The following is a 22,074-nucleotide window of genomic DNA, read 5'->3' as shown; positions in this document are numbered from 1 at the left end:
GTCCTGCTTTCAGCAGAAGCTTGGACTCAGTAACCTCCCAAGGTCTCCTCCAATCCTATGAGCCTATCAGCTTCTCCCCACTACATGGTAGCCTGCAATTTATCATGTCTGCTTAGGTATGATAAATGAACCTCAAAGTGCTCTCCTGGCACCTCTGGTATTCCACCAGTATTAAATGAGAAGGCAGAGTAAATGGCACCCATCAGTTGTTGACCTTACTGCATGGGAGACACCGTGATAAGTGTATTTAAGTACGTTGACTTCAGCTACAGTACTGACAAGCCTGAAGAGCAACTGTGGGGAGGGGGAACCTCCTATAGTCACACTATGCCTAAAATTGAGTTCTGTAACTCAGATGAAGAAACATCATGGATTTTACAACCTCATTATTTCCTATTCCATTATTATTCATAAACGACATCTTTGTTGATGAGACTGAGCAGACGTGCAAATTTCTAGTAGTAGGGTTAGTTTTCCAAAAACATCCCAATTTGTGAGCTCTCAGCTTATGAGTACCCAGCAGCAAATCAAAACAATAGTCCCTGGTGGAAAGGCTCATTCAGTTAGCAGCGCAGTAAATGGCAGGTCACTGCACTTTTTGGAAAGCCGCTAAGAGAACATTACAATTTACAAACTTTTTGGGAAAGCCTGGAAATACCGATTCAAGGCTTTACTCACAAAACCTCCTGACACCATGCACATGAGGTGCAGTATGACAGTGCTGTAAAACAGATCTGTCTGCATATCAAATACATATCAAACAGGCACAAGCTAAGAAGTCAGGCTGGTGGGAGGAACTTCCAGATGGAGAGCTGTATTCTGGAAAGCAATGACTAGAAAAGGTCATGGTGGGTTAACCAAATAGGGTTGCCCATTTGGATTGGATGTATTCCTAGATATTTCAGCATATGTCTACGTTTAATTAATCTTTAATTCCTGGACACTCCAAGAAAATTCTGGAGAGTTGGCAATCCACAGCCAACAGAACAAAGCTCTTATGCTGAGGCAATGGCTCAGTGAACTAATGTGATCCTTGGAGGTACAAGCAAGGAAATATTAAGTAGGACTAGTGAGCCGCTTTTATCCATGCGGCACGGTGGAAGCCATTACTAGAATACTTGTACTGAGTTCTGGGTGCGCCACCCTCCTTTTAAAGTGTGAAAATTGGAAAGTGTTCAGGAAAGTTCCAAAAGAAGGATTTGAAGTCCACAAAAATTCACTGGAGTGAGACTTAGGAGCCTTAAGCTGTTAGTTTATTCAAGAGAAGATGAGAGATGATCTGATCAGGGTCTAGAGCTACAGCCACGAGATGATTTGGTAGCAGAATACTTTTTAATCAAGCAGACAAAGGCATAAAAGGAACCAAAGATGGGAAGGTGAAATTCAGAAAAGACAAGCCCATTTTTAACCATTAGGTTAACTGATGAAGTTAAAATAACTTACCTATGAATGTGGTGAATCAGCTGAAACTCTTTAAATCAAGACGACGTCCCAACCTAAAAGACATGCTCAGCTGTGATGGCCATGATGCAGGTATTTCACCCAGGGAATCCATGCTGTTATGCAGATCACATAAGATAACAGAAAAAGCCTGTGAACTGCATTACTATGCTTTCCGAAGTTTGGCTTCATTTCTTTAAATCTGCAAGGTGTTGAACACTTCCCAGGAAGGTTAAACACACAGTCAAGCAATTCCCAGGGATTTTTGATTTTGATTTTGTTTTGCAGACCTGTGTGAGGCTTCTTCAAACATGCTCTCTCAAGCGTTAGTGTTCAGAAAAATAGTCTCCTGTCACCAAATGTAGTGCACTTTGAATGGCTATGCAGCTTGCTTTGCAAGCTGTAGTCCCCTTGGCCAAAAGGAACAACATTTAACACGCATGTTCTTTGCCTCAACAGCTGAAGACAGGAGATCAGTTTTGAAAAAAAATTACTTTATTGGAACTCATCTGAACATCAGATATACCTGGTGTTGGTTAGCAGGAACCGTTTGTACATTTGATATTGATGGTGCCAAAAACCCAAACAGTGACTGATTGGATGAGATGGAGAGTTTAAAAAAAAAAAAAAGATACTAGAGGGAATTAGAATATATGGACAGAAAGCAGGAGAGGAAAAAAAAAAATCAGTCAGTTTAAGATTTAGTGTGAGTGCAAAACTCTTGATAAAACAGATTCCTTTTACAAAATATAAGTTCAGTAAGAAAACATGAAGAGGGAGAGAGAATGAGAGACGGGGGGACAGGAAAATAAAGATCAGCACAGAGATGCAGAAGCTTACACTGCCCAAACTGCATTAAAACCTTGCTTGTAATCTCACCATAAAATGAAACATGCTGCAAAGCACAGTGCTCCACCTCCTGGAACTAGCAAGTGCTCCACAAAGTCATTTGAGGGGGGGTCAATCTGTCTTACCACAGATGCTTGAGGAAACGTACGACACAGCAGAGGTGAAAAATGACAATCAGATCCGTGCCTATGCTAGCAGATTGCCTTCTTGGACATTTGGTTCTCACCGGGAGGTGAGCACTTGGAACACCTGCTCACTTTCTTCCCAACAACACAGGGGATGGGGGGGGCGGGGAGCTAACACATTTAGCATCTAGTCTATTTTAGAACAATACTATGTGAGACAGGCCTCCAGGGGAAACCTGCACTGTTCCCTTTGTTAGAAACTGGCCTAACAATCTAGTCAGCTGCAGCTGTTACTTCTACACTTTGAGCTGATTTAGCACAGTGGTGATTCTGAGTGGGTTCCCTATCTGGGGCCTTCTGGGAGTCAATATGAAGCTGCTTTGGCCAGGATTAAAGGCCTGAAGATTTAAAATAAACCACCAGTCTGTACATAAAGGTCTTTTTTGCTTTAGTACATATGGAATAAGACTTGGCTTCTGATACTGTCAGTAAGTCTTAGATTCCAGCACAGAGGGAAAAATGGGTTCCTTCACAGCTGGGTCGCTATTGATGAAAAACCCTTGCCCTTGGCCCCTGCCTGCTTTGCTCTCTGACATGCCTCAGGAAGTGGAAAGCACATCTTTAGGTAGTGTAAGCCTTCCTCCTTTTATTTAGAATCTTTTTTTTTTTTTTTAAACAGTATTTCCCACCCACCCTCAATACAAAGTTTGGCCAGTAAATGTTACATGGAAACTGGAACACGCATCGTATGGAATACAAGATGCACCGGATGAGGACGTTTAAAAACTTTCCAAGCGAAAAGTAGAACAAAGAAAAAAAAGTCTCCTAGCATTTTCCCAAAGGTTTCACTCTCCTGTCACACACACTCTCCAAATGACAGCTGCCGAAGTCAACTCTGCAAAAGAAGAGAGCCACTGTCAATCGAGGAGAAGAAAGCGAGGCATGGAGGCCCACCACACGCCCAGGCTTGGGAAATGAACCCATGCAGCCGCATGCCTTGGCTGCTCACACACTCACTTATGTTAGCTTCTTGGCTTTGTTGTAGAGTGAATCCACTACTTTACTCATATTCTGAATAGTCTCCAGGGCAGCTTCATATGTTTTGTCTACTGGCGGCTCGTCAAAGATGATCAGGACTCCCTCCCCTTGGTCGAGAATCCCTACAAACACAAAGCTCCGGTTACCCAGCTGTGCATGTGTGGCCAGACTGCCGAGGGCCTCCTTCTGTCACCAAGGGATCCAGCCATCAAGTTTCAGGTCAGACTTCGTGCCACTGCTGGGGTGGCCTCTAGGGTGAGAAACTCACTTCCACTAGCTTTTATCCAGGCCCTCTCCCCACATTAAATTTCTGACCCTTGCCCCTCCAGCTGCAGTTTGTGGCCATTGCTCTGCAAGCATCTCTCTCCTGCCGCCCAGGGTCAGATACCAGTGAAGGTGGCTTTACAGGGTGGAACGCGCATTTACAATACAACAAGAACTTCAGTGGAGACATTTTATTCCTAAAACTGGTTTCCCTGCTTGCCAAGTTTTAGCTGGACACATGCGAGAGGTGTCAGGACTGCCTCGGACCTAGACTACCAGTGCTAGCCCAGCACCAGCTGGCACGCTCTTTGCAACCCTTTCCCAGCAGAGCAGGGGACCTAGGAAAAAACAGAAAGCAGCACTTTGGAAATGGGCTTTACATGAGAGCAGCCTTCAAAAAAAAAAAAATATATATATATATATATACCACCAACACCTCCTGTCGGGGGAGGAGGGGGGGTCTCCAGCCATGAGGTCAGTGGGCTGGATGTGCTGATGGTTTCTCCGCTAGCTGAGGGCTTTACCTTTCCTGACCTCTTTACCAATAAAGACATTTTCTCTCTCTTTTATATTCACTTTCCTCAATGCTTTAATCATTCTCTAATCAGTGTGGTTGTCCCATTGGTCTAGCCCACTCAGCTAAGCTAGGAGGACTGGCTTTCTGTGCTGGGCATACAGGAAAGGAAAAAACAGAGCTATGCGCCAGAGACTTGGTACAGTAGCATAATGGCCATTTTAGAGGAAGGGAAGTGAGACAGAAATCACTTGTCCAAGATCCCAAAGACAGACTGTGGCACAGCTCAGGAGCGAATCCTGGTCACCACACCATCCTTCCTCCCACCTGAACTCAGATGAACTCTCGGGTTTCTCTTCATTCCCACCTGGAATCAGGCACGTTCTCAATTCTCTCTCCTCCCCCAACTGCCAAAAGAGCTCTGCTGCCAGGCCTGTTCCACTCTAAAGAGTAAGGTCACTTGAAGCCCAACTCTAGGCTCCAACACTGTCATTGAAAGACCAGCTCAGTCAGGGGAAGGACTATGTGAGGCATTCACTTCAGCTTTCATGGCCATTTCCCACTACAGGACCCCAAAGGCAGCAAAATCACGGTTTCAGCGACTGGCCAGAGCAGCAACAGAGGAGCCCTCTTACAAGTACCCTTAAACACACACCCACAGACAGGGGCACTTCAGGCAAGCTAGGGAGAAGTAGCAACATTCAATCAAGGCCAGAAAGATTTGTTGTATAACCTGCCAAAGCTGCTGCTGCTCCTTTTTTTGAATTTGTTAGAGAAAGCTAAGAGATTCCTTACTTACTAAGCACTAACCATCCAGAATAAGGAAAGAGTGACCCTCAGCTCAATGCCAGGAGTTGACAAAATTCTGGTTTTGCATGAAAGCAGATGTCACACCCCCTAATGTTTTATGAAAATTGGCTTGGCTTATGAATATGTATAACTCAAAGACACTTTCTGCTAAATCCCTCATGTAACACACACTTTCATGTTCCAAGCAGCTGAATGTGTGTATCTTATTTTTGCGCATGTATCATTCTTGTATGTAAAGTCAGAAATACAGTGTGTGGATCTGTTTACAATTTTATATGTGCTCATGAGGGCCATTACTGATACTCCAGAAACTAAATGGTTCAGGCATCAAATCAATGACCTATGAATAGTCTTGTAGGCCCAATTCTGGTTGGTCCTAGAAAGACAAGTGGCCAGGCCACCTGAGACTGAAGCCCATTTTGGATCTGGTACTTTTTTACTAAAGGGAACAAAGGGGATATAAGTGGTGGTGTGGTGTGTGTTGCGGGGAGGAAATGGGATAGATTAAAATAAGCAGGAGGGAGGATGGCAGTTGCTGGATAGCTCAGTGGTTTGAGCATTGGCTTGCTAAACCCAGTGTTGCGAGTTCAATCCTTGAGGGGGCCATTCAGGGATCTGGGGCAAATAGGCTAAAAAAGGATGGTGCTTGGCCCTGCCAAGAGGGTAGGGGACTGGACTTGACCTCCTGAAGTCCCTTCCAATTCTATACAGTCATATATATATATTGAGACCCCTGCCCAACACTTATCACCTAAGATGAGTGCTGGAAACATCCAAAACTGAACAGGGGAAGGATTGGGCCCAATCTTGGAGGCTACTTAACTTGGAAAGAGATGTTTAGGGCCATGGTGTCCAACCAGTTATGCAGTGGCTACTGCTATAGCAAATTAGCCACATTATTCTGACATATTTATTGTTCAAACCAATCAGCCACACTTAACTGGTCAAACAGCCACAGGTGGCTAATGGCTAGCATGTGGGACACCACAAGGTTAAGTATTTCCATTGTTCCATGTAACAATTTTCTTAATGAGCAGGATTTAGGTGGCACGTTTTGTTTAACTTAGCAACTTCCTTTAAGCTGATTGTTTTCACTTGCAACCAGTTAAATCCAACTTATGTTTAATAAACACCTTTATCCTTAAGCCTAGTGCAAATAACTGCTACTGGGGGAAGGGGAGAGCAACCACTGTGCTTCTCTTGCTTCCCCTGATTAAGGGGGCAGACATCTTTATCAGCTTTCTCTATGTAAAACTTTTACAAAAGGGTAAGACTAATTTGCTTGGGATTGTGGGTACCAGAGTGCTGACCTCTTAGAGTTGAGCTCTCCCAGAACTGAGATGGTTCAGCATCTGTGTTGCTCTACGAGAGGAGTGGGGGGGGGGCTATTATCCCAACTCTGTGCCTTTGCTGGGGGAGACCAGAACTTTTGGTCCAGCAAGACAGGGTGATGGGGAGCTCCAAAGAGCAGGAAGGTGGGTGTCGGTGGCTTGACCAGCAGAACAGGGAACAACCCCAAGTTGATTTCTGTGATCCAACCCGTCACAGCCATTACTGAGCATGCAGTGCACCAACAGAATCTCTTGCTATCCAGCTGGTGTCACAAGTCAAAGGAACGTGGATCAGAGAGAGGCGAGAAGGCCAGAGCTCCCAAAGTAGCAGGTGCTCAAGACCTCCAGGACACAGCATAACCCTCTCAATATTTTCATGTTACCTCCATTAGCTTTCTTAGCCTGCCAGCCACATGTGGAGTTAGAGGGATAACCTTCTTGGGTAGGTGCAAGATTTGGCAAGAGACACCAGTTAAGAGGAGAATGTGCACAAGCTTCTTTCACTTGATCATCGAAAGAATGGAGTGGAATGTGGTGCATCCAACAGGGTGCAGAGACTCACCATGAAATTTCTTGTCCAGGATCATCTGTGACAGTTTCCTTTCCACATCAGCCTGAAATTGAAATCATCTCTTGAAGCTAGCTGCAGATTTTACCAGCCTCAACCCACAGCCCTGCCATGATATGAAGATAGGAGTTTCCAAGCAAAGCTTCAGCATTTGTAATTCAGTACCCTTGCAGCTAGATCTTGTCTACAGACTAGACTGGATATTACAAATCAGCCATGACCAGAACCACCTTTTAACTAGCACAGTTCCCAAGAGGCTTGTTACCTTCTTGCTTCACAAAAGATAGTACCGCCCTCATTTGATACCCACTAAAATCAGCATGGGTTTGGAGCACTCCTGCTTGACCCAGCAAGCATCCAGTTAGCTAAGCTCTGTCATGTGTCAGTCTTTGATGACCTGCTACAGCCAGCAAGTGGCCCATTGCGAGTCTGCTGCTATGTGGAATGAACTCAGATTTACACTTCAGCGATGCTCCCAGTGTGTGCGAGTGGCCAAGGCTGGAGTTAGAGAACACACCATTGGGAAAGAAGATTGTATGGGGGAAGCAACCTCAGGGCTGAGAGTAAGGTACTCTCCTCCCCGACGTGACCTGGCAGCTCTAGGATTAGAGCCTCTCTGACAGTTTGGGACAAAGGCATTTCTGGATGCTCCTGAGAGAAAGAAGAGCATTTTTGCGAATACTTTAACCAACTGAGAGTCTCCTTTATGCACTGCAGGGAGTAGCTTGTGGTCTGTACAGCCACTGCACCAACCTCATCCCTGGTGAAACTCCAGCACAAAAGCAACTAGTTTGGCCCACTATCTTTGAAGAGCTTTTCAAACCCAGGAGTGAATTCTAGTTGGCTTTGGCTTAGCTGTTTCAAGGTAGTTACATCCTGGGCTGCCATTTGCTGCCCAACTGGATTACAATGGGCCAAGTGAGGGATAATGAGCATAGAAAACTCTACAGTACTTTACAGGGAGGCTCCTTCAGATTCTTCAGACACAGAAAAAAAATCAGCAAGTGGTGGAATGGCAGGGGCAGGATGTGGGACAGGAAGAGGGTTTGGTAGGGAAGTCTCCCCCAAAGTGACATGTACACTGCAAGCATCTTGCATGGACCCCTGCCCTCAAGGGGACATACACAGTCTTATGAGGCCTCTTCCAGCCAGGCAGCTGCAGGGCATAAGCAGGTTAGTTTCTGGCTCATGCCAAAGAGGCAATAAGGGTGCTCCACTCTGCCCAAAGAGTTTGAGGGGCTGCATTAGCTGAACATGGGAGCAGCAGGAGGACCCAGGTAGTCCGAAGGTAAAAAGAGACAGAAGTGAAGAGGCCAGGTGCGGCAGCAGACACCAGGTGCAGGAAGCTGTACATGGCTGTAATTATAAGGTCTCTGGGTTGGCACCTGGAGCAGTGGGTGGGCCTAGGCTCTCCCATGGGCCACTGGGGGAAGTGGTCTAAGCCCAGAGAAGGGGACAAGGTGATTCAGAGCTCCAAGCAAAGAACTGGAATTGAAAGGGCTGCTCAGAATGGAGCCAAGAGCTCTGGTTAGGGCTAGCAGACTGTCTAGCAAGGTATTTGTTACACATCCTCTTGACTCTCCCTCACTCCCAAATAAAGGGGACTGAACTGAGACACAATCTGGCTGGAGAGCTGGGGCAGTGCTCTATAACAGAGCAGGGAAGAAAAGAGCCTGGGAACCAAGCACAGGGTTGAAGACACGACCAAGGGCACAATCACAGTCCTTGCTAGACCTCTGCTCGTGCATGCCAACTGATTGCACTCTCACAAGGTCAGCAGCCTACCGGGGCACCAGGAGAAAATGACAATTACAGCACACACCCATCCAACAAGCACTCACAAAGGTGAAAGCATCTATTGTGTGTGTGGGGGGGGGGGGGGATTTTCCCCACAAAGGATTCTTCCTCTACTTGTTGAGGAGCTGCTGCACGTGTAGGTTTGATAAGCCGAATTATTTTGTGATTTATTTGATCCCTCAGTTTCTTTACTCTTTATGAAAGCACCCCACAAATTTCTAGTAATGATCTTACCTTGGAGAGCTTGATGAGGCTGGATATGTGTTCCATCTATTAAGGGAGAAAAAGACCAACAGACAAGGGAAGCCAAGCTTCACTTTTGCCCTTACTACAGAACAAAGTAGGGGTTCTTCCGACATGCCAACCCAGCACTTCAGCCATCCACCCCAACGTGCGCCGTCCCTTTGTTTCATTTAGCCTTCAGACCACATTACAACTTCTAAGTCAAGGTGGACAAGCCACAAACTGAAGTGCTGAGTCATTGCACCATGTCAGCCATTCAGTCCGGATTTAAACACTGCTATAACAGCCTCACAAGACCCCTTAGAGCCAAACAGCATGTTACAAACATCCCTGTCAAGAATAATGAACAAATGAAATGGAAGCTCCAGGCCTGTCAAGGCCGTGTTCCCATCAGCCCTGTAGCAGCTGGCTATTTTGAGCTGAAGATGCTGCTTATGGACTTGAGTGCCAGGCCACCAGCAGAATGCATTTATGAGAGTCACGAGACACCTCCCCCGCCCCCCGTGAGTACAGACTACTGCACCCTGTAGCACCCGGCTAACATCTATGAAGTTAACAGCGAAGCCGAGGGGGAACTACCTCTGGTGCACTGCTGGAGGAAATAAGGAAGTAAAGAAACATACCTGCACTCTGGAGAAAGGCTCAATGACTCTGATCAGATTTTGTTCCAATAAGTTATCATAGAGTTTTGCCAAGTGAGTGTTTATGATGGGGTCATCCCTGAGCTCCACCTTATAATCTGTCAGAGCCTACAGGAGACATGTTGGGAACAAATAAATTAGGCTTAAAGAAAACAGGAGACTTGTTATGTTAAACCCAACCACTTGTCAGGGCAGACTATAGTCTCCCTTAGCCTCGGCATGGTATCAGGTGTCAAACAGCTATTACGCATCCCCTTAGTCAGAAGGTCTGTATCTGGCACCTCAGCCTCATGATAGTCAAGCACCTTGCTGATTAGTATCTTTCTTCACATTCTATGTATTGATATGACCCCAAAGCATGGGTAAGCAAATGCACCTGCTCTCTTCTTTGGGAGGTTTGGCATGCGAGGGTAACTTCCCTCAACTTGTGTTTCCTGCCTGAAGAATCTCTTGGAAGGCTTCAATCCAGGAAGAGTATGTTTTGAAAAAAGCAATGCAAGTATTCAACTGGGAAATCGTTTCAAAGGACTGAAAACCTGAGCAGGCAGCGGACTGTCCAGGCTTACAAGAGATGAATATTTAATGCAGGACTGAGGAGGATGAAGAAAGGTAGGAGATACTAGCCACAACTCTTACTCCTAGGGAAATTCTGCACCACTGGGGATTTTACTTTCTTTGAGCAGAAGAATTGATTCATGCACCCCTCCCAAGTAGAGGGATCATCTGGCTAGAGCAACAGGAACAGCTAAGGAAGATGGACTCTGTCAAAAACACACCTTTTTTGAATTTTTGTGGTATATATCATACACACTTGCTAAAGGGTATTTTGAAATAAATTACCAAAATGACTGAAAATTGTGATTGTACTGTTTTATTTTGACACAAAAATATGCAAAATTGTGCTGTTTTAAAACACTGTACAGAATTTTTCATTTTGGGGCACAGAATTCTCTCAGGAGAAAGAAGGGATCTTTTCAAAGAACTAGTGACTAGCATCTGTAGGCTTCACCCTAATCCCCCCATGAACACAAAATTCTCATCCAAACACTTCCATCATTTAGTGACTCCCTGCTCAGCAAAGACCAACTCCATGAACAGCAACAGGCCAGGGAAGGTCCAAGTGGTGGTGTACCTGTGGTGCTGGAGAAGGGGATAAGCTTATAGAACACGAGGAGCACTGCTCTTCCCCTCAGCATGGGAATTCGCTGTGCTGCCTTAATATGAAAAAAGCGTCAAGTTTCACCCCGATGGCAAGTTCTCACAAGTTTCCAAATTTCCTCCTGTTTCATATAAATAGCAGATGGTTTGTTACTAGTATTCAGGCTTCAAAACTAAATGTGGTACTGAGCCAGAACGGCACAAGTGCTATAGTCATACAGTTGAAAGTGATCTTTCAGCAAATATTTCAGCTTCAGTTTTCTTTTCCCCACAAATTTGTGCTAGAACAACTAGACAACTTCATTGTTCATGGAAAGCAAATATGGTCAAAATGAAGTTAGTTTTCCAAGTCAAACAAATACCACAAGAGCGTTCTGGCTGCTACTGTCTGGCTCCATCACAAGCACTAGGACTTCCAGCTTCCCACAGAGTCCTCTGGACACTTAAATTGCAGCATCTTTGCACCTGGCATCTTCCTGCTCACCTACCTTTTCAAAGTCTGCCAGTGATCGATTCTTACTGGCTTGTGCCACACACTTCAGAGCTTCTGTCTGCAGAGAAACAATGGAGCTGGTGTCAGTACTGGGAATCCAGCAAAAACGTTAGACCAGCTGGATGAAACAAAGACATTTCTTAATATGCAAAAAAAGGGAATGTTCCCTTTGCAACAGACTCGTATTAGTTTAATTCCCAGAACAAGAGCTGACCACAGAGGAAGGAAAAAAGCAAGAGTTATAGATCTCAGAGTAACAGAACCACCTCAAGCTAACAAAACTGAAATTCTGCAAAATTTGAGAACAGGAACAAGAGACCACAGTTCTAGTTCAGCTTGTAACCTCAATTACTGATCTGCCAGGCGCACGCTTCCATGCTGCCTTCAGAAGGGGCAAATGTAAGTATTTTAGCCAGTTTAATAACACTGCACACCTCAGGTTGGTGACGGAAAGGGAAGTCACTAGACTGTTTTAACATCAGCTGTATTACAAGAAGCACTTCCAGAATGAGAGAATTATGGCTAATCTTCTCAGGCACCACCAGGAAGGAGAACTGTGGGCAGAAACAAAGGACCGAAACATTACCTTGCGTATGTTAGACTTGAGGATCAGTGCTTCTGAAGAGTTTAAAAGGCTCGGATAAAGATTTACTAGGCACAGCATATGCAAAGATTCAGACTTCCAAGCCACTGTTCTGATAAACAAATTTGCTTTGCTACTCCCTCCACAATCCCACTTAATTCTGAGACCATTTTAGCAGACTACCCCAAGCAAACTAACACTTGAACTTGAAAGCTAGCATGTCCTGTCTGACAGCTGGACAATCAGAATCACTTCAGCGGTACAGGTGTTAGAAAGATGGTGTTGTCTAGTGATTAGAGCAATGGTTGTGAAGTGGGTTGCATTCTCACATCTGATAGCTAAGCATGACACCTTGGCAATTAATTTCTGCATCATTAAATGGGGAAACATCCCCCATGAAGCTGGAAAGTAATATCTGAAATGCTCTGATACAGTGATTGTTATTTCAACCCAACACACATGAGCTTCCAGCAGCCTTTTGTGCCATGGAAGACAGCCTAGCTCAATACAATAACTGAGTAGGAAAGACTAGAGCTTAGTTAGAAGTGGCAGAAACAAAGATACACTTCATCTATTCATTCTCCCATCCTCCCTGAAACAGGTACTCCATCTTACCAGTAATCAAGAGGATTGTGGTAAGCCTTATCAGCTAGCCCTCAACATCCCCACTCACCAACAGATGGAGAAACTGAGCCAGAAGAGTTACATGATTCATCAAGGCCACAGAGAGCAAAGGTTAAACCTGGATCAGTCTACAGGACCTCCTGGTTTAGACATGTGTTCAGCCTACACCTAAACATCTGAGCTGGTTTGTTACTGCAACATGACTCATTTTAAGACTAAGCCAGAGCACTGGAGACCATGGGCTTGGACAAAGTACCTCCATATTTGAAGAATCACACGGAAATTGCAGCTGCTTGTTCTAACAAGCATGTTTGTTGTAAGAAGCTGCTCAGCTCCACCTGACACTCCTGGCTTGCTCAAGAGATGCTCTGCTATCTCTGTGTGAAGAGGGGTTTTCAATGTGAGCTAAGGCAAGCATCCACCTTATACAATTCCAGCATCCAAGATAGGTCCAAGCCTGCAAGCTGCTACGTGTGTGCAGGGTGCCCTCAGGCCTAATCCTACAAATGGAAGTTAGCCACAACCTAAACCAGCATTTCACAATACAGGAATCAGATGAACACAGTAAAGTTGTGTCTACACCTGCATTCCTCTTTCGAAAGAGGAATGCAAATGAGGGAAATTGAAAATGCAGACGAGGCACTGATTTACATATCATGCTCCATTTGCATAATCTTTTCAGAGGAGATTTTTTTCACAAGAAAAATAGGGTAGATGAGGGTTTATTTTCAAAAGAGCCCATCTTCAAAAGAACCCTTCTTCCTATTTTGTTTCAAGAAGGGTTCCTTCAAAGATGGGGTTTATTTTCAAACTAGCCCCATCTACCCTGTTTTCTTTCTTTTGCAAGAACCTCTTCCAAAAAAATTATGCAAATGAAGCACAAGATATGTAGATCAGTACCTCATTTCAAGTGCAAGCTGGTATCCATTTTGGAACAGAAGGTTAGAGGACTTGAGGCCTGAGTATCAAACCTCAGGTCCATTAGAGAAGGCAAAGACCTTCTTGATAGAAGGCACCATATACAGCTACAGGAACAGCAGGCTGCTCAAAACAATGAGGAGAACTGGAAGCATGTTACCTCTAGGAGAAGAAAACCAATTCAGGTCTCTCCAATTCCAGTGGAGTTGAGTAACTGCTTTCAGCCTCTCCGCACAGGTGACACGGTAGAGGTAGGTGGGTCTGCCTCACAGGGAATGGAACAGAAGGAGACCCCAGGGTTTCTAAGGCCTGGGATGCACAGTCCTAGGGATACAGGTTCTACGACCTCCATCCCTAAGAGAAGATGGCAGGTGATGGTGATCGTGAACTCCCTCCTAAGAGGGATGGAGTCATCCATCTGCTGTCCGGACCTAGAGTCCCGGCAAGCTTGCTGCTTGCCAGGAGCTAGAACCGGGGATGTTAGAGTCTCTGCCAAAAACTGTCAAACCTGTCGACTATTACCCCTTCCTACTTCTCCATGTAGGAACTAACGATGCAGCCAAGAGCAATCTTGACAAGATCACAGTGGATTACGTAACCCTAGGAAGAAAGATAAAGGAATATGGAGCACAAGCGGTGTTCTCATTCATCCTCCTTGTTGAAGGAAGGGGTTAAGGTAGGGAACGTCAAACCACAGAGGTAAATGCGTGGTTGCGTAGGTGGTACTGCAGAGAAGGATTTGGTTTCTTTGGCCATGCGATTCTCTTTCATGAACAAGGATTGCTAGGAAAAGATGGGACCCAGCTAACAAAGAGAGGAAAGAGCATTTTTGCAGGCAGGCTGGCAAACCTAGTGAGGAGGCTTTAAACTAAGTTCATTGGAGGACGGTGACAAAAGCCCTGAGGTAAGTGGGGAAGGAGGAAGGAACAAAGAAGGTTTCCTGGGTGTTAAGGGAAATCATTTATATGTCATTTTATATGCATGTTTTCAAGAGTTTGTTCTCTTAGCTTAGCACTAGTAGCTAAAGTAGTTGAAGCCTTAGGCCCAGGTCAAGCTAACCTGGGAGGAATGCTGAAACAACAGCTGCAGAACTGGTGAAAACAGCTCGATATCGTGCTAATTGGAAGTTTGTAAATGGGAGATAATAGAAGAATGTAAGGAGCTGAGATAACTGCCTCCTGAAGAAGATCAAACACCCAGCAAACAGACAGTCCTCTCAGCAACAAAACCATCCAATGGGGAAAAGTAAAGACCCCTGCTCAAATTAGGGGATTGGACTTTGGACAAGGGTATGGGCGGTGTTATAAACTGTAAAGAGGATAATTGCCGGTGATTTCTGGGGGGGCAGGGTCCCTCTCCGGAGGCACCCAGCTCAAGCTGTAATTCTGTACCTCAATAAAGGATACTTGTGGATTGGACTCTGAACTTGAAATTCTGTGGGATCCCAGAGTCGAGCCCAACACCACACCTGCGAGGGCGAGAGTTAAATCTTTCCTTAACAGTTTGGCGACCCAAATGGGACTCTAGGTGACCATCATCGGAGCCTCTCGTCTCCAAACGTCCACTTGGCGCCAACGGATGAGTTCACCTGGGATCTTTGGCAGCAGGAGGCACCGAAGGGTGAGTCAAATTCCCACATTCTAAATTCTGGTATTTGTTAAAGTGCACTAGGGGAAGGTGCGTGGCCTGATCAGCATAAGGCGCAACCTAAGGGACATACAGGATGGGTAATACTTCGGGCATAGAAAAGGGGACGCCCTTGGCTGAAGTGCTCGAAAATTGGAGGAAAATTGATGGTACCAAGGGGTTAGGGAAAAGGAAATTGGTACAGCTGTGTCAGGAGGACTGGCCTCTCTTAACCGAAGGTGGCAATCCAGCAGAGAGGTGGCCAGGCTTTTTGATTTACAAGAGTTAAATTTTTTACTCCAACAATTGGAATACAGGTTCCCCAAACAGATGGATTATTGGTGTGTGGGATAATTGGGCATTTGCTAGGCATAAAGAAAAGCCTAGGAAAAATTTTTTAAAGGCCTTACAGAGCTCTGCTACTGCATCTGCACTTGTGGAATCTGCTCCACCCTATGCACCCCCTTCTGCTCTTCTTTCTTGTTCACCTCCTACCCTCCCTCCTGTTGCCTTGCAGGATCCCTTGAACAGAGTCCCCATAGGACTGGAACCTCCTAGGGAGGGAGGGGAATAGGGGCAACAGAGGGTGATGACAACTAGGGTTAACAAACCGTGGAGACCTCAGGATCTGATTACTTGGAGCCAACAGCTTCCCAGGCTCCGAGATGATCCAGAGAAGGTTGTGCAGGTAATTCAGGGAATATTTTGTGCTCATGACCCTACATGGGCAGATGTCCAGATGCTTTTGGACGCGCTGTTTACCCCAAACGAGCGATATGCAATTTTAGCGGCTAACCATCGTTGGGCAGAGCAGGGAGTTGCTGGGAATGCGCGTACCCCGTGGCCAGCAGCTGACCCAGGTTGGGACTACAATAGTGATGCAGACTATCGAACTTTGCACCAAGCTAGACAGGGTATAGAGGAGAGTATAGGGGCAGCAGGCCAAAAGACCGCAAACTGGTCTAGGGTTCGGGAATGTTTACAACAACCTGTTGAACATCCCTCTGCCTTTTTAGCCCGTCTGTTCAAGCAGGTTAGGATGTACGGGGGAGGTACTGATCCAGAGGCAGAGGCACATAGACCTTTAATGGTTTCTACGTTTGTGGAACAGTCAGCCCCTGATATAAAGAAATATTTTTCTAAACATATTCCAGACTGGCCAGGAAAGACAATGGAAGAGACAGTTCACCATGCTGTGTTTGTTTATTAGAATCGTGAGGAAGAGAAAGCTAAGAGTAAGCGACACCAGAAGGAGGAAGTGAATGTGTTAGCAGCAGCTTTATGTGAAGGAATAGGAGCAAGTCGGCGAAGGGGTTGGAGCCGAGGAAGAGGTGGCAGGTGGAATCCTGGAACAAGGAATCCAAGTCCAGGTGTGAATGATTGTTGCAATTACTGTAGAGAGAGAGGACACTGGAAGAGGGAATGTCCGGTGAGACCCCGGGGGGCTGAGGTAGGAAGGGTGTATAGACAGCAATGGGATCAGAGGGAATCAAATACAGAGCGCCAGGAGGTGAACCAACAATGACTGGAGCAGGAAAACTCCAAGATTCTGGAGGCAGCAGGAGTAGTCTCGGAGGGTTTAGACGTAAATTTTCATGGGCAGATTATGGGTACAATTGATGGATGGGAAGTTCCCTTTTTGATAGGCACAGGAGCTACACTCTCGCTTATACATTTTGAACCGAAAGGCAGAAAGTCCCCGGATACTGTGGTGGTATACGGAGTAACTGGGAGCAGGGAGAGAGCCCTAACCAAACCCCCCTTGCTAACCATAGGAGGGAAAGGGGTGTGGGGATGTTTTATAATTTCTACAGACTCTCCTTCCTGTCTCCTGGGGAGGGATCTACTTCAAGCCCTTGACACTCAAATTTATCTGCACACGGAAGGAGTGAAATTAGTAATCCTAGGATCCTGTGTCCTGGCTGAGGGCCAGGAACTAGAAACTGGACAGTTAGATACCAAAGGGCTTAGAAACGATCCCTCAGTCACTGTGGAGTTCTTCGGGAATGGATGTGGGGTTGCTAAAAGTCAGCCAAACCTATAATTGTGAAAACTAAAGGGGGTCGTCCCCCTGCAATTAAACAGTATCCAATCCCAAAGGAGGCAGAGAAAAAGTATTCAAAAACGGACTGATCACTATTTGAAGTTAGGAACATTGCAGGTTTGAGAGTCACCTTTTAACACTCCCATTTTACTGGTGAGAAAGAATTGTTTGGATGCTGACGGGCATCCTGAATACGGGTTTGTTCAGGATTTAAGGGCTATAAATCAGCATGTTATTGTTCCCCACCCTGTCATACCAGACCCATCAACTATCCTGTTGCAGATTCTGCACTGGGCAAAATGCTTTACTGTGATTGACCTCACGGCTGCTTTTTTCAGTATCCCAGTAGCAGAGGAAAGTCAAAATCTGTTTGCTTTTACCTGGAAAGGACAGCAATTAACCTGGACTAGGCTGCCGCAAGGGTTTGCCGGATCCCCGATTATTTTTTCCAGGATTCTCAAAAATGATTTGGCGGATATTGAACTTCCAGGAGGTTCAATACTGGTACAGTATGTGGATGATTTGCTGATAACCAGCAAAGACTGTGAAGAATGCTTAAAGGATTCTATCCTTTTATGCAAGGCATTAGCAGAAAAAGGGCAGCGTGTGTCTCCATCCAAGCTTCAGCTGTGTCAACCTGAGGTAAAATACTTGGGGTTTATTTTAAAGGAGGGTGAGCGGTTGGTAGATCCGGATCGCGTGAGGGCTATTCTAGAAATACCCTGGCCAGTAACCAAGAAACAGCTTAGAGGGTTCTTAGGAGCTGTAGGGTTTTGTAGACCTTGGATTCTGGGGTTAGGGGAATTAGTGAAACCCCTTGTTGAAGCTACCCGGAGGGAAGAAGTTGAACCTATAACATGGGGTTCAGAGCGGGAAACGGCTTTTACCAGAATTAAGAAAGCCTTAGCATCCACCCCAGCCCTAGGTCTTCCAGATTACGGCAAGCTGTTTGAGTTGTTTGTACATGAAAACAAAAGGTGTTGCCAGTGGAGTGTTAACCCAAACGCTGGGACCCCACCACAGACAGGTTGCATACTACTCAGTACAGTTGGATGCAGTTGTCAAGGGAACACCGGGATGCATCAGGGCCGTAGCCGTTACTGCCAGAGTCTTGGAGAAGACTAGGCCTATAGTACTAGGGCACCCTCTAACTGTATACGTACCTCACAAGGTAGAGCTGTTAAAACAACACGCTACTCAGGCTCTGTCACCACAGAGGGCGCACCGGTATGAATTAACCATTTTGCAAGCAGATGATGTGACTTTGAAAAGGTCTGAAGAAGTGAGTTAACTCACAAAAGCTCATGCTCTAAACTTTTCTGTTAGTCTATAAGGTGCCACAGGACCCTTCGTTGCTGCTACAGATCCAGACTAACACGGCTACCCCTCTGATACTTGAAAAGGTGTAATGTCCTAAACCCTGCAACTTTGCTACCAATGCCGGAGGATGGGGAACTACACCATTCTTGCGAGCAAGTGATTCTAAGTTCCAGCAAACCCCGTGAGGACCTTCGAGATGAGCCTCTGGAGAATCCAGATTTAGTGCTTTTTACAGATGGGTCATCCTATTACCTGGAAGGACAGCGCCGGTCAGGATACGCAGTTATGGACCTGAATGCGATAACTGAGGCTAAACCCTTGCCTCCATTGAGGAGCGCCCAGGGTGCTGAACTGGTTGTTTTAGCCCGGGCAGCAAAGGTAAGCCGAGGACTGCGAGTAAATATTTACACAGACTAAGTATGCCTTTCAAATTTGTCATGCAACAGGGATGCTGTGGAAGGAGAGAGGCTTTCTTACGTCAGCAGGGAAAACCATAGCTGATGGACTGGAGGTGCACAAGCTATTGGAGGCTATACAACTCCCAAGAGAAATTGCTGTGATCTACTGTCCAGCCCATACTAAAGACAATTCTGATACAGCAAGAGGTAACGCTTTAGCTGACAAGGCAGTGAAAGCGGCAGCCCGACAAGTGTTTCTGGGGGCTGCTGCTGCTTCCCCAACAGATTGGCTGGAGGTGACGGATCCAGCTAAACTGTATACGGATGTGCCGGACAGGGAAAAAGAAGACTGGGAAAAGTGGGAAGCAGAGCACAACGAGGATGGGATTTGGACTCTGCAAGGGAAGCCCATATTACCCCGCAGCTACCTATTGCCAATGTCTAGGTGGTTCCATGAACGCAGCCATGGGGGCGGTGCAGCTATAGCGGCACACATTTCACAAATTTGGACTGCACCCAGAATCAATGCTGCAGTGAAACGTGTAATAATCGCTTGCCCCACTTGTCAGAAGTTTGCCGATACTCGCCCGAAAGCGCAAATGGGGGGTCGTCTGTGGGCATGTTTTCCTTTTCAGCAACTGCAGATTGATTACGCAGACATGCCACCAGCAGGTTTCAAACATCTCCTGGTAATAATGGATCAGCTGAGTGGATGGGTGGAAGCCTTCCCAACCCGAAAGGCAGATACTGCTGCAGTCAAAGCTTTGGTAAAAGGACATTATTCCAAGGTATGGGGTTCCGGAAGCGATAGATTCGGATAAGGGGTCCCATTTCTCAGCTGGAATACTGGGGAAGTTACACCAAATGTTGGGGATTCGTAGGGAGCTGCATACTCCTTACCACCCTCAGTCTTCAGGGCAGGTAGAAAGGATGAATAGAACTCTTAAAAATAAGATAGCGTGTGTATGCTCACAGACAGGCCTTAAGTGGCCACAAGCTCTGAATTTGGTCCTGTGGGAAATCAGAATAACTCCTAGGCAGCTCATGGGACTCTCACCAGCAGAGGTTTTGTTTGGGCGCCATTAGCCATACCAGCAACTTACATCCCGGCGCAAACCAGCCTCTTGGATGGAGATGAGCAATTAACTCAATGTGTTGACACTGCAAAAGCATTCTGAGAGCATTTAGAGCCAGGGAAGGTGGGGCTGAGCTGCACCCACAGAAGTCAGATTACATGACATACAACCAGGGGATGAGGTGATGGTTAAGGTGCATTCACGAAAAACCAAGCTCCGTCCGAAATGGGAGGGTCCTTATATGGTCCTATTAACTTCTTTCTTTGCTGTTAAGGTTGCTGGAAAGGACACTTGGTTTCATCATACCCAGGTGAAGCATCTTTTCACCTTACCTGCCACGGAGGAACCAGCGTAATCAGAGGGCAAACCATCTCTTAGTTCATCCATCTGTGTGTACAGCCTGAACAACGGAGGAGAGTGCGGTGAATAGGTCACCTTCTTCATGACCACACTTAACTGGGTTGAGCTTGGAATAATACTAGCCTTGTGTGGGTTGATTTGTATTATAAATTGTGATATTATATTGGTGGACCCAGATAACTGGTAAATCTACACCAAGGTGGGCCCACCCATGCATTGGGAATCCTATAGGCCCATAAGGGCCTCTGCAATGGAAACTTGGATTTTATTGTTCTCTCTTTTACTATCATTTTCAAATTATGCATATAGGGAACGCAACTCATTTGTTTTGCTTGCTCACCATGTAGCTAATCTAACTAACCAAACTGACTGTTGGATATGTGCTCCTGCTCCACTTTCCCCCAAAACAGGTATACCTTTCATTATGCTTCCCCTAACATTAGCAGAGCTAGGAACTACTGTGGGTTGTGAGGAGGGGAATCGAACAGACTCTCTCTTTTGGGATAAGACATCCTTACAACAAGCTACATATCAGGATTGGGAATATGCAGTTCCAGTACTGACTGAGGGAGTGTTTTGTTTTACCCGGAATCAGTCCGACCAGCATGCACGTCCGGTAGGAAGGAGTTCTTGTATTATCACTCAGTGGGCAGAGGGATACTGGATAAAGACCAAGGAGGGAGGACAACAATGTGGAAGTTGTACTTCCTCCCCTTTTGGAGAAATTATTACAAATGACCTTCCCACTATTGGGAGTCAGACAGGCATAGCCTGTTGTTCAGTTAATGTTTCTCATATACCAGGCCAGTGGTGGATTTGTAGTGGTACCTACGGAGAACGTAACTTAAACAGTACTGTTAGAAACACCCCTACCTGATGTCAACGAGGAGGATGGGAAGCCCCTCTGGGAGCACATGAGCTGTTCGGTAAGGCAGCATTAAATGTTGAGGGTATTCCCCTAAGGACCAGCCCTTATTGGGCCTTACAGGGTCATTACTTCGTGCGTGGCCGGAAAGTTTATAAAGTGCTACCGGCTAACTGGACTGGTAGTTGTTGTGTAGCCCATGGAATTCCCCATTTATATATATCTTCTACGCTGCCCAGGGGTAGGATCAGAAATATCCGAAACACTACTACTGAAACCCGAGAGGAGACTCTCCAGCGTCTTAATAAAGCGCTGGATGGCAATGCAAAAAAACCCCTCACACCAGGAAAGCTTACGGGGTGCTCCACCTTAGGCATAATCCCACTACTAATGGGACCAGCCATAGCATGTATAGGCTGATATACTGTAAGACTCCAGATGGTACTTGAGAAGGTTTCCCTTGAGTTAGAAGACTCAATTAGCGATTTGGGAACAGCCACAGAAACGTTAAATAAGGAAGTGCAGCAACTTAGAACATATTCCCTACAGAATCGATTGGCTTTAGATTACCTCTTAGCCTCTCAAGGAGGAGTCTGTACTTCAGCTGGATCGCAGTGTTGTGTGTATATAAATGATAGTAACTATGAAATCTATGAAAAGGTAGTAAAGGCAGAGGCCCATGCCCGAGCCGGGGCACAAGCTGCCTACACTGCCCCGAGGGCGACTGGTTGCAAAATCTGTTTTCAGGATGGGGTTTATCCTCTTGGCTCAGTAGCTTATGTAGTTTATTGATTAAGATTCTCCTTCCTGTACTTATTGTACTGATGATATTATGCTGTGGTGTGTCATGTATTAAGGAGCTTTTGCAAAATATGTTAACACGATCTATGCAAGGTTATCATAAAATGCTTATGCAAAGCTAGTTATAATATACGTAGGCAGGGATGCCTACAAAATCAAAGGGGGGACTGTTAAGGGAAATCATTTGT

At 45.8% G+C, this 22,074-nt stretch overlaps 1 protein-coding gene across 2 annotated transcripts in view; it reads right to left on the bottom strand.

Annotated features, from left to right (window-relative positions):
* Window positions 1–2,043: 2,043 nt before the first annotated feature.
* The window catches only part of PSMD11 (proteasome 26S subunit, non-ATPase 11), a 41,632-nt gene continuing 21,601 nt past the window's right edge, over window positions 2,044–22,074 (bottom strand). The window contains exons 9-14 of one of the 2 annotated variants that reach the window (XM_074978977.1): window positions 11,267–11,329; window positions 9,603–9,728; window positions 8,971–9,006; window positions 6,934–6,985; window positions 3,432–3,574; window positions 2,044–3,309 (exon numbers count right to left, since the gene is read on the bottom strand). In XM_074978977.1, the coding sequence (XP_074835078.1) occupies window positions 3,432–3,574; window positions 6,934–6,985; window positions 8,971–9,006; window positions 9,603–9,728; window positions 11,267–11,329 (420 nt within the window). In that variant the 3' untranslated portion in view covers window positions 2,044–3,309. The other variant, XM_074978978.1, reaches the window with a different exon arrangement.

This window comes from Carettochelys insculpta, chromosome 28 (genome assembly GCF_033958435.1).
Source record: "Carettochelys insculpta isolate YL-2023 chromosome 28, ASM3395843v1, whole genome shotgun sequence".
In the NCBI taxonomy this organism is placed as follows: Eukaryota; Metazoa; Chordata; order Testudines; family Carettochelyidae; genus Carettochelys; species Carettochelys insculpta.
Note: the sequence above shows the minus strand (reverse complement) of the source record. Positions and strands in the feature narration are given on the sequence as shown.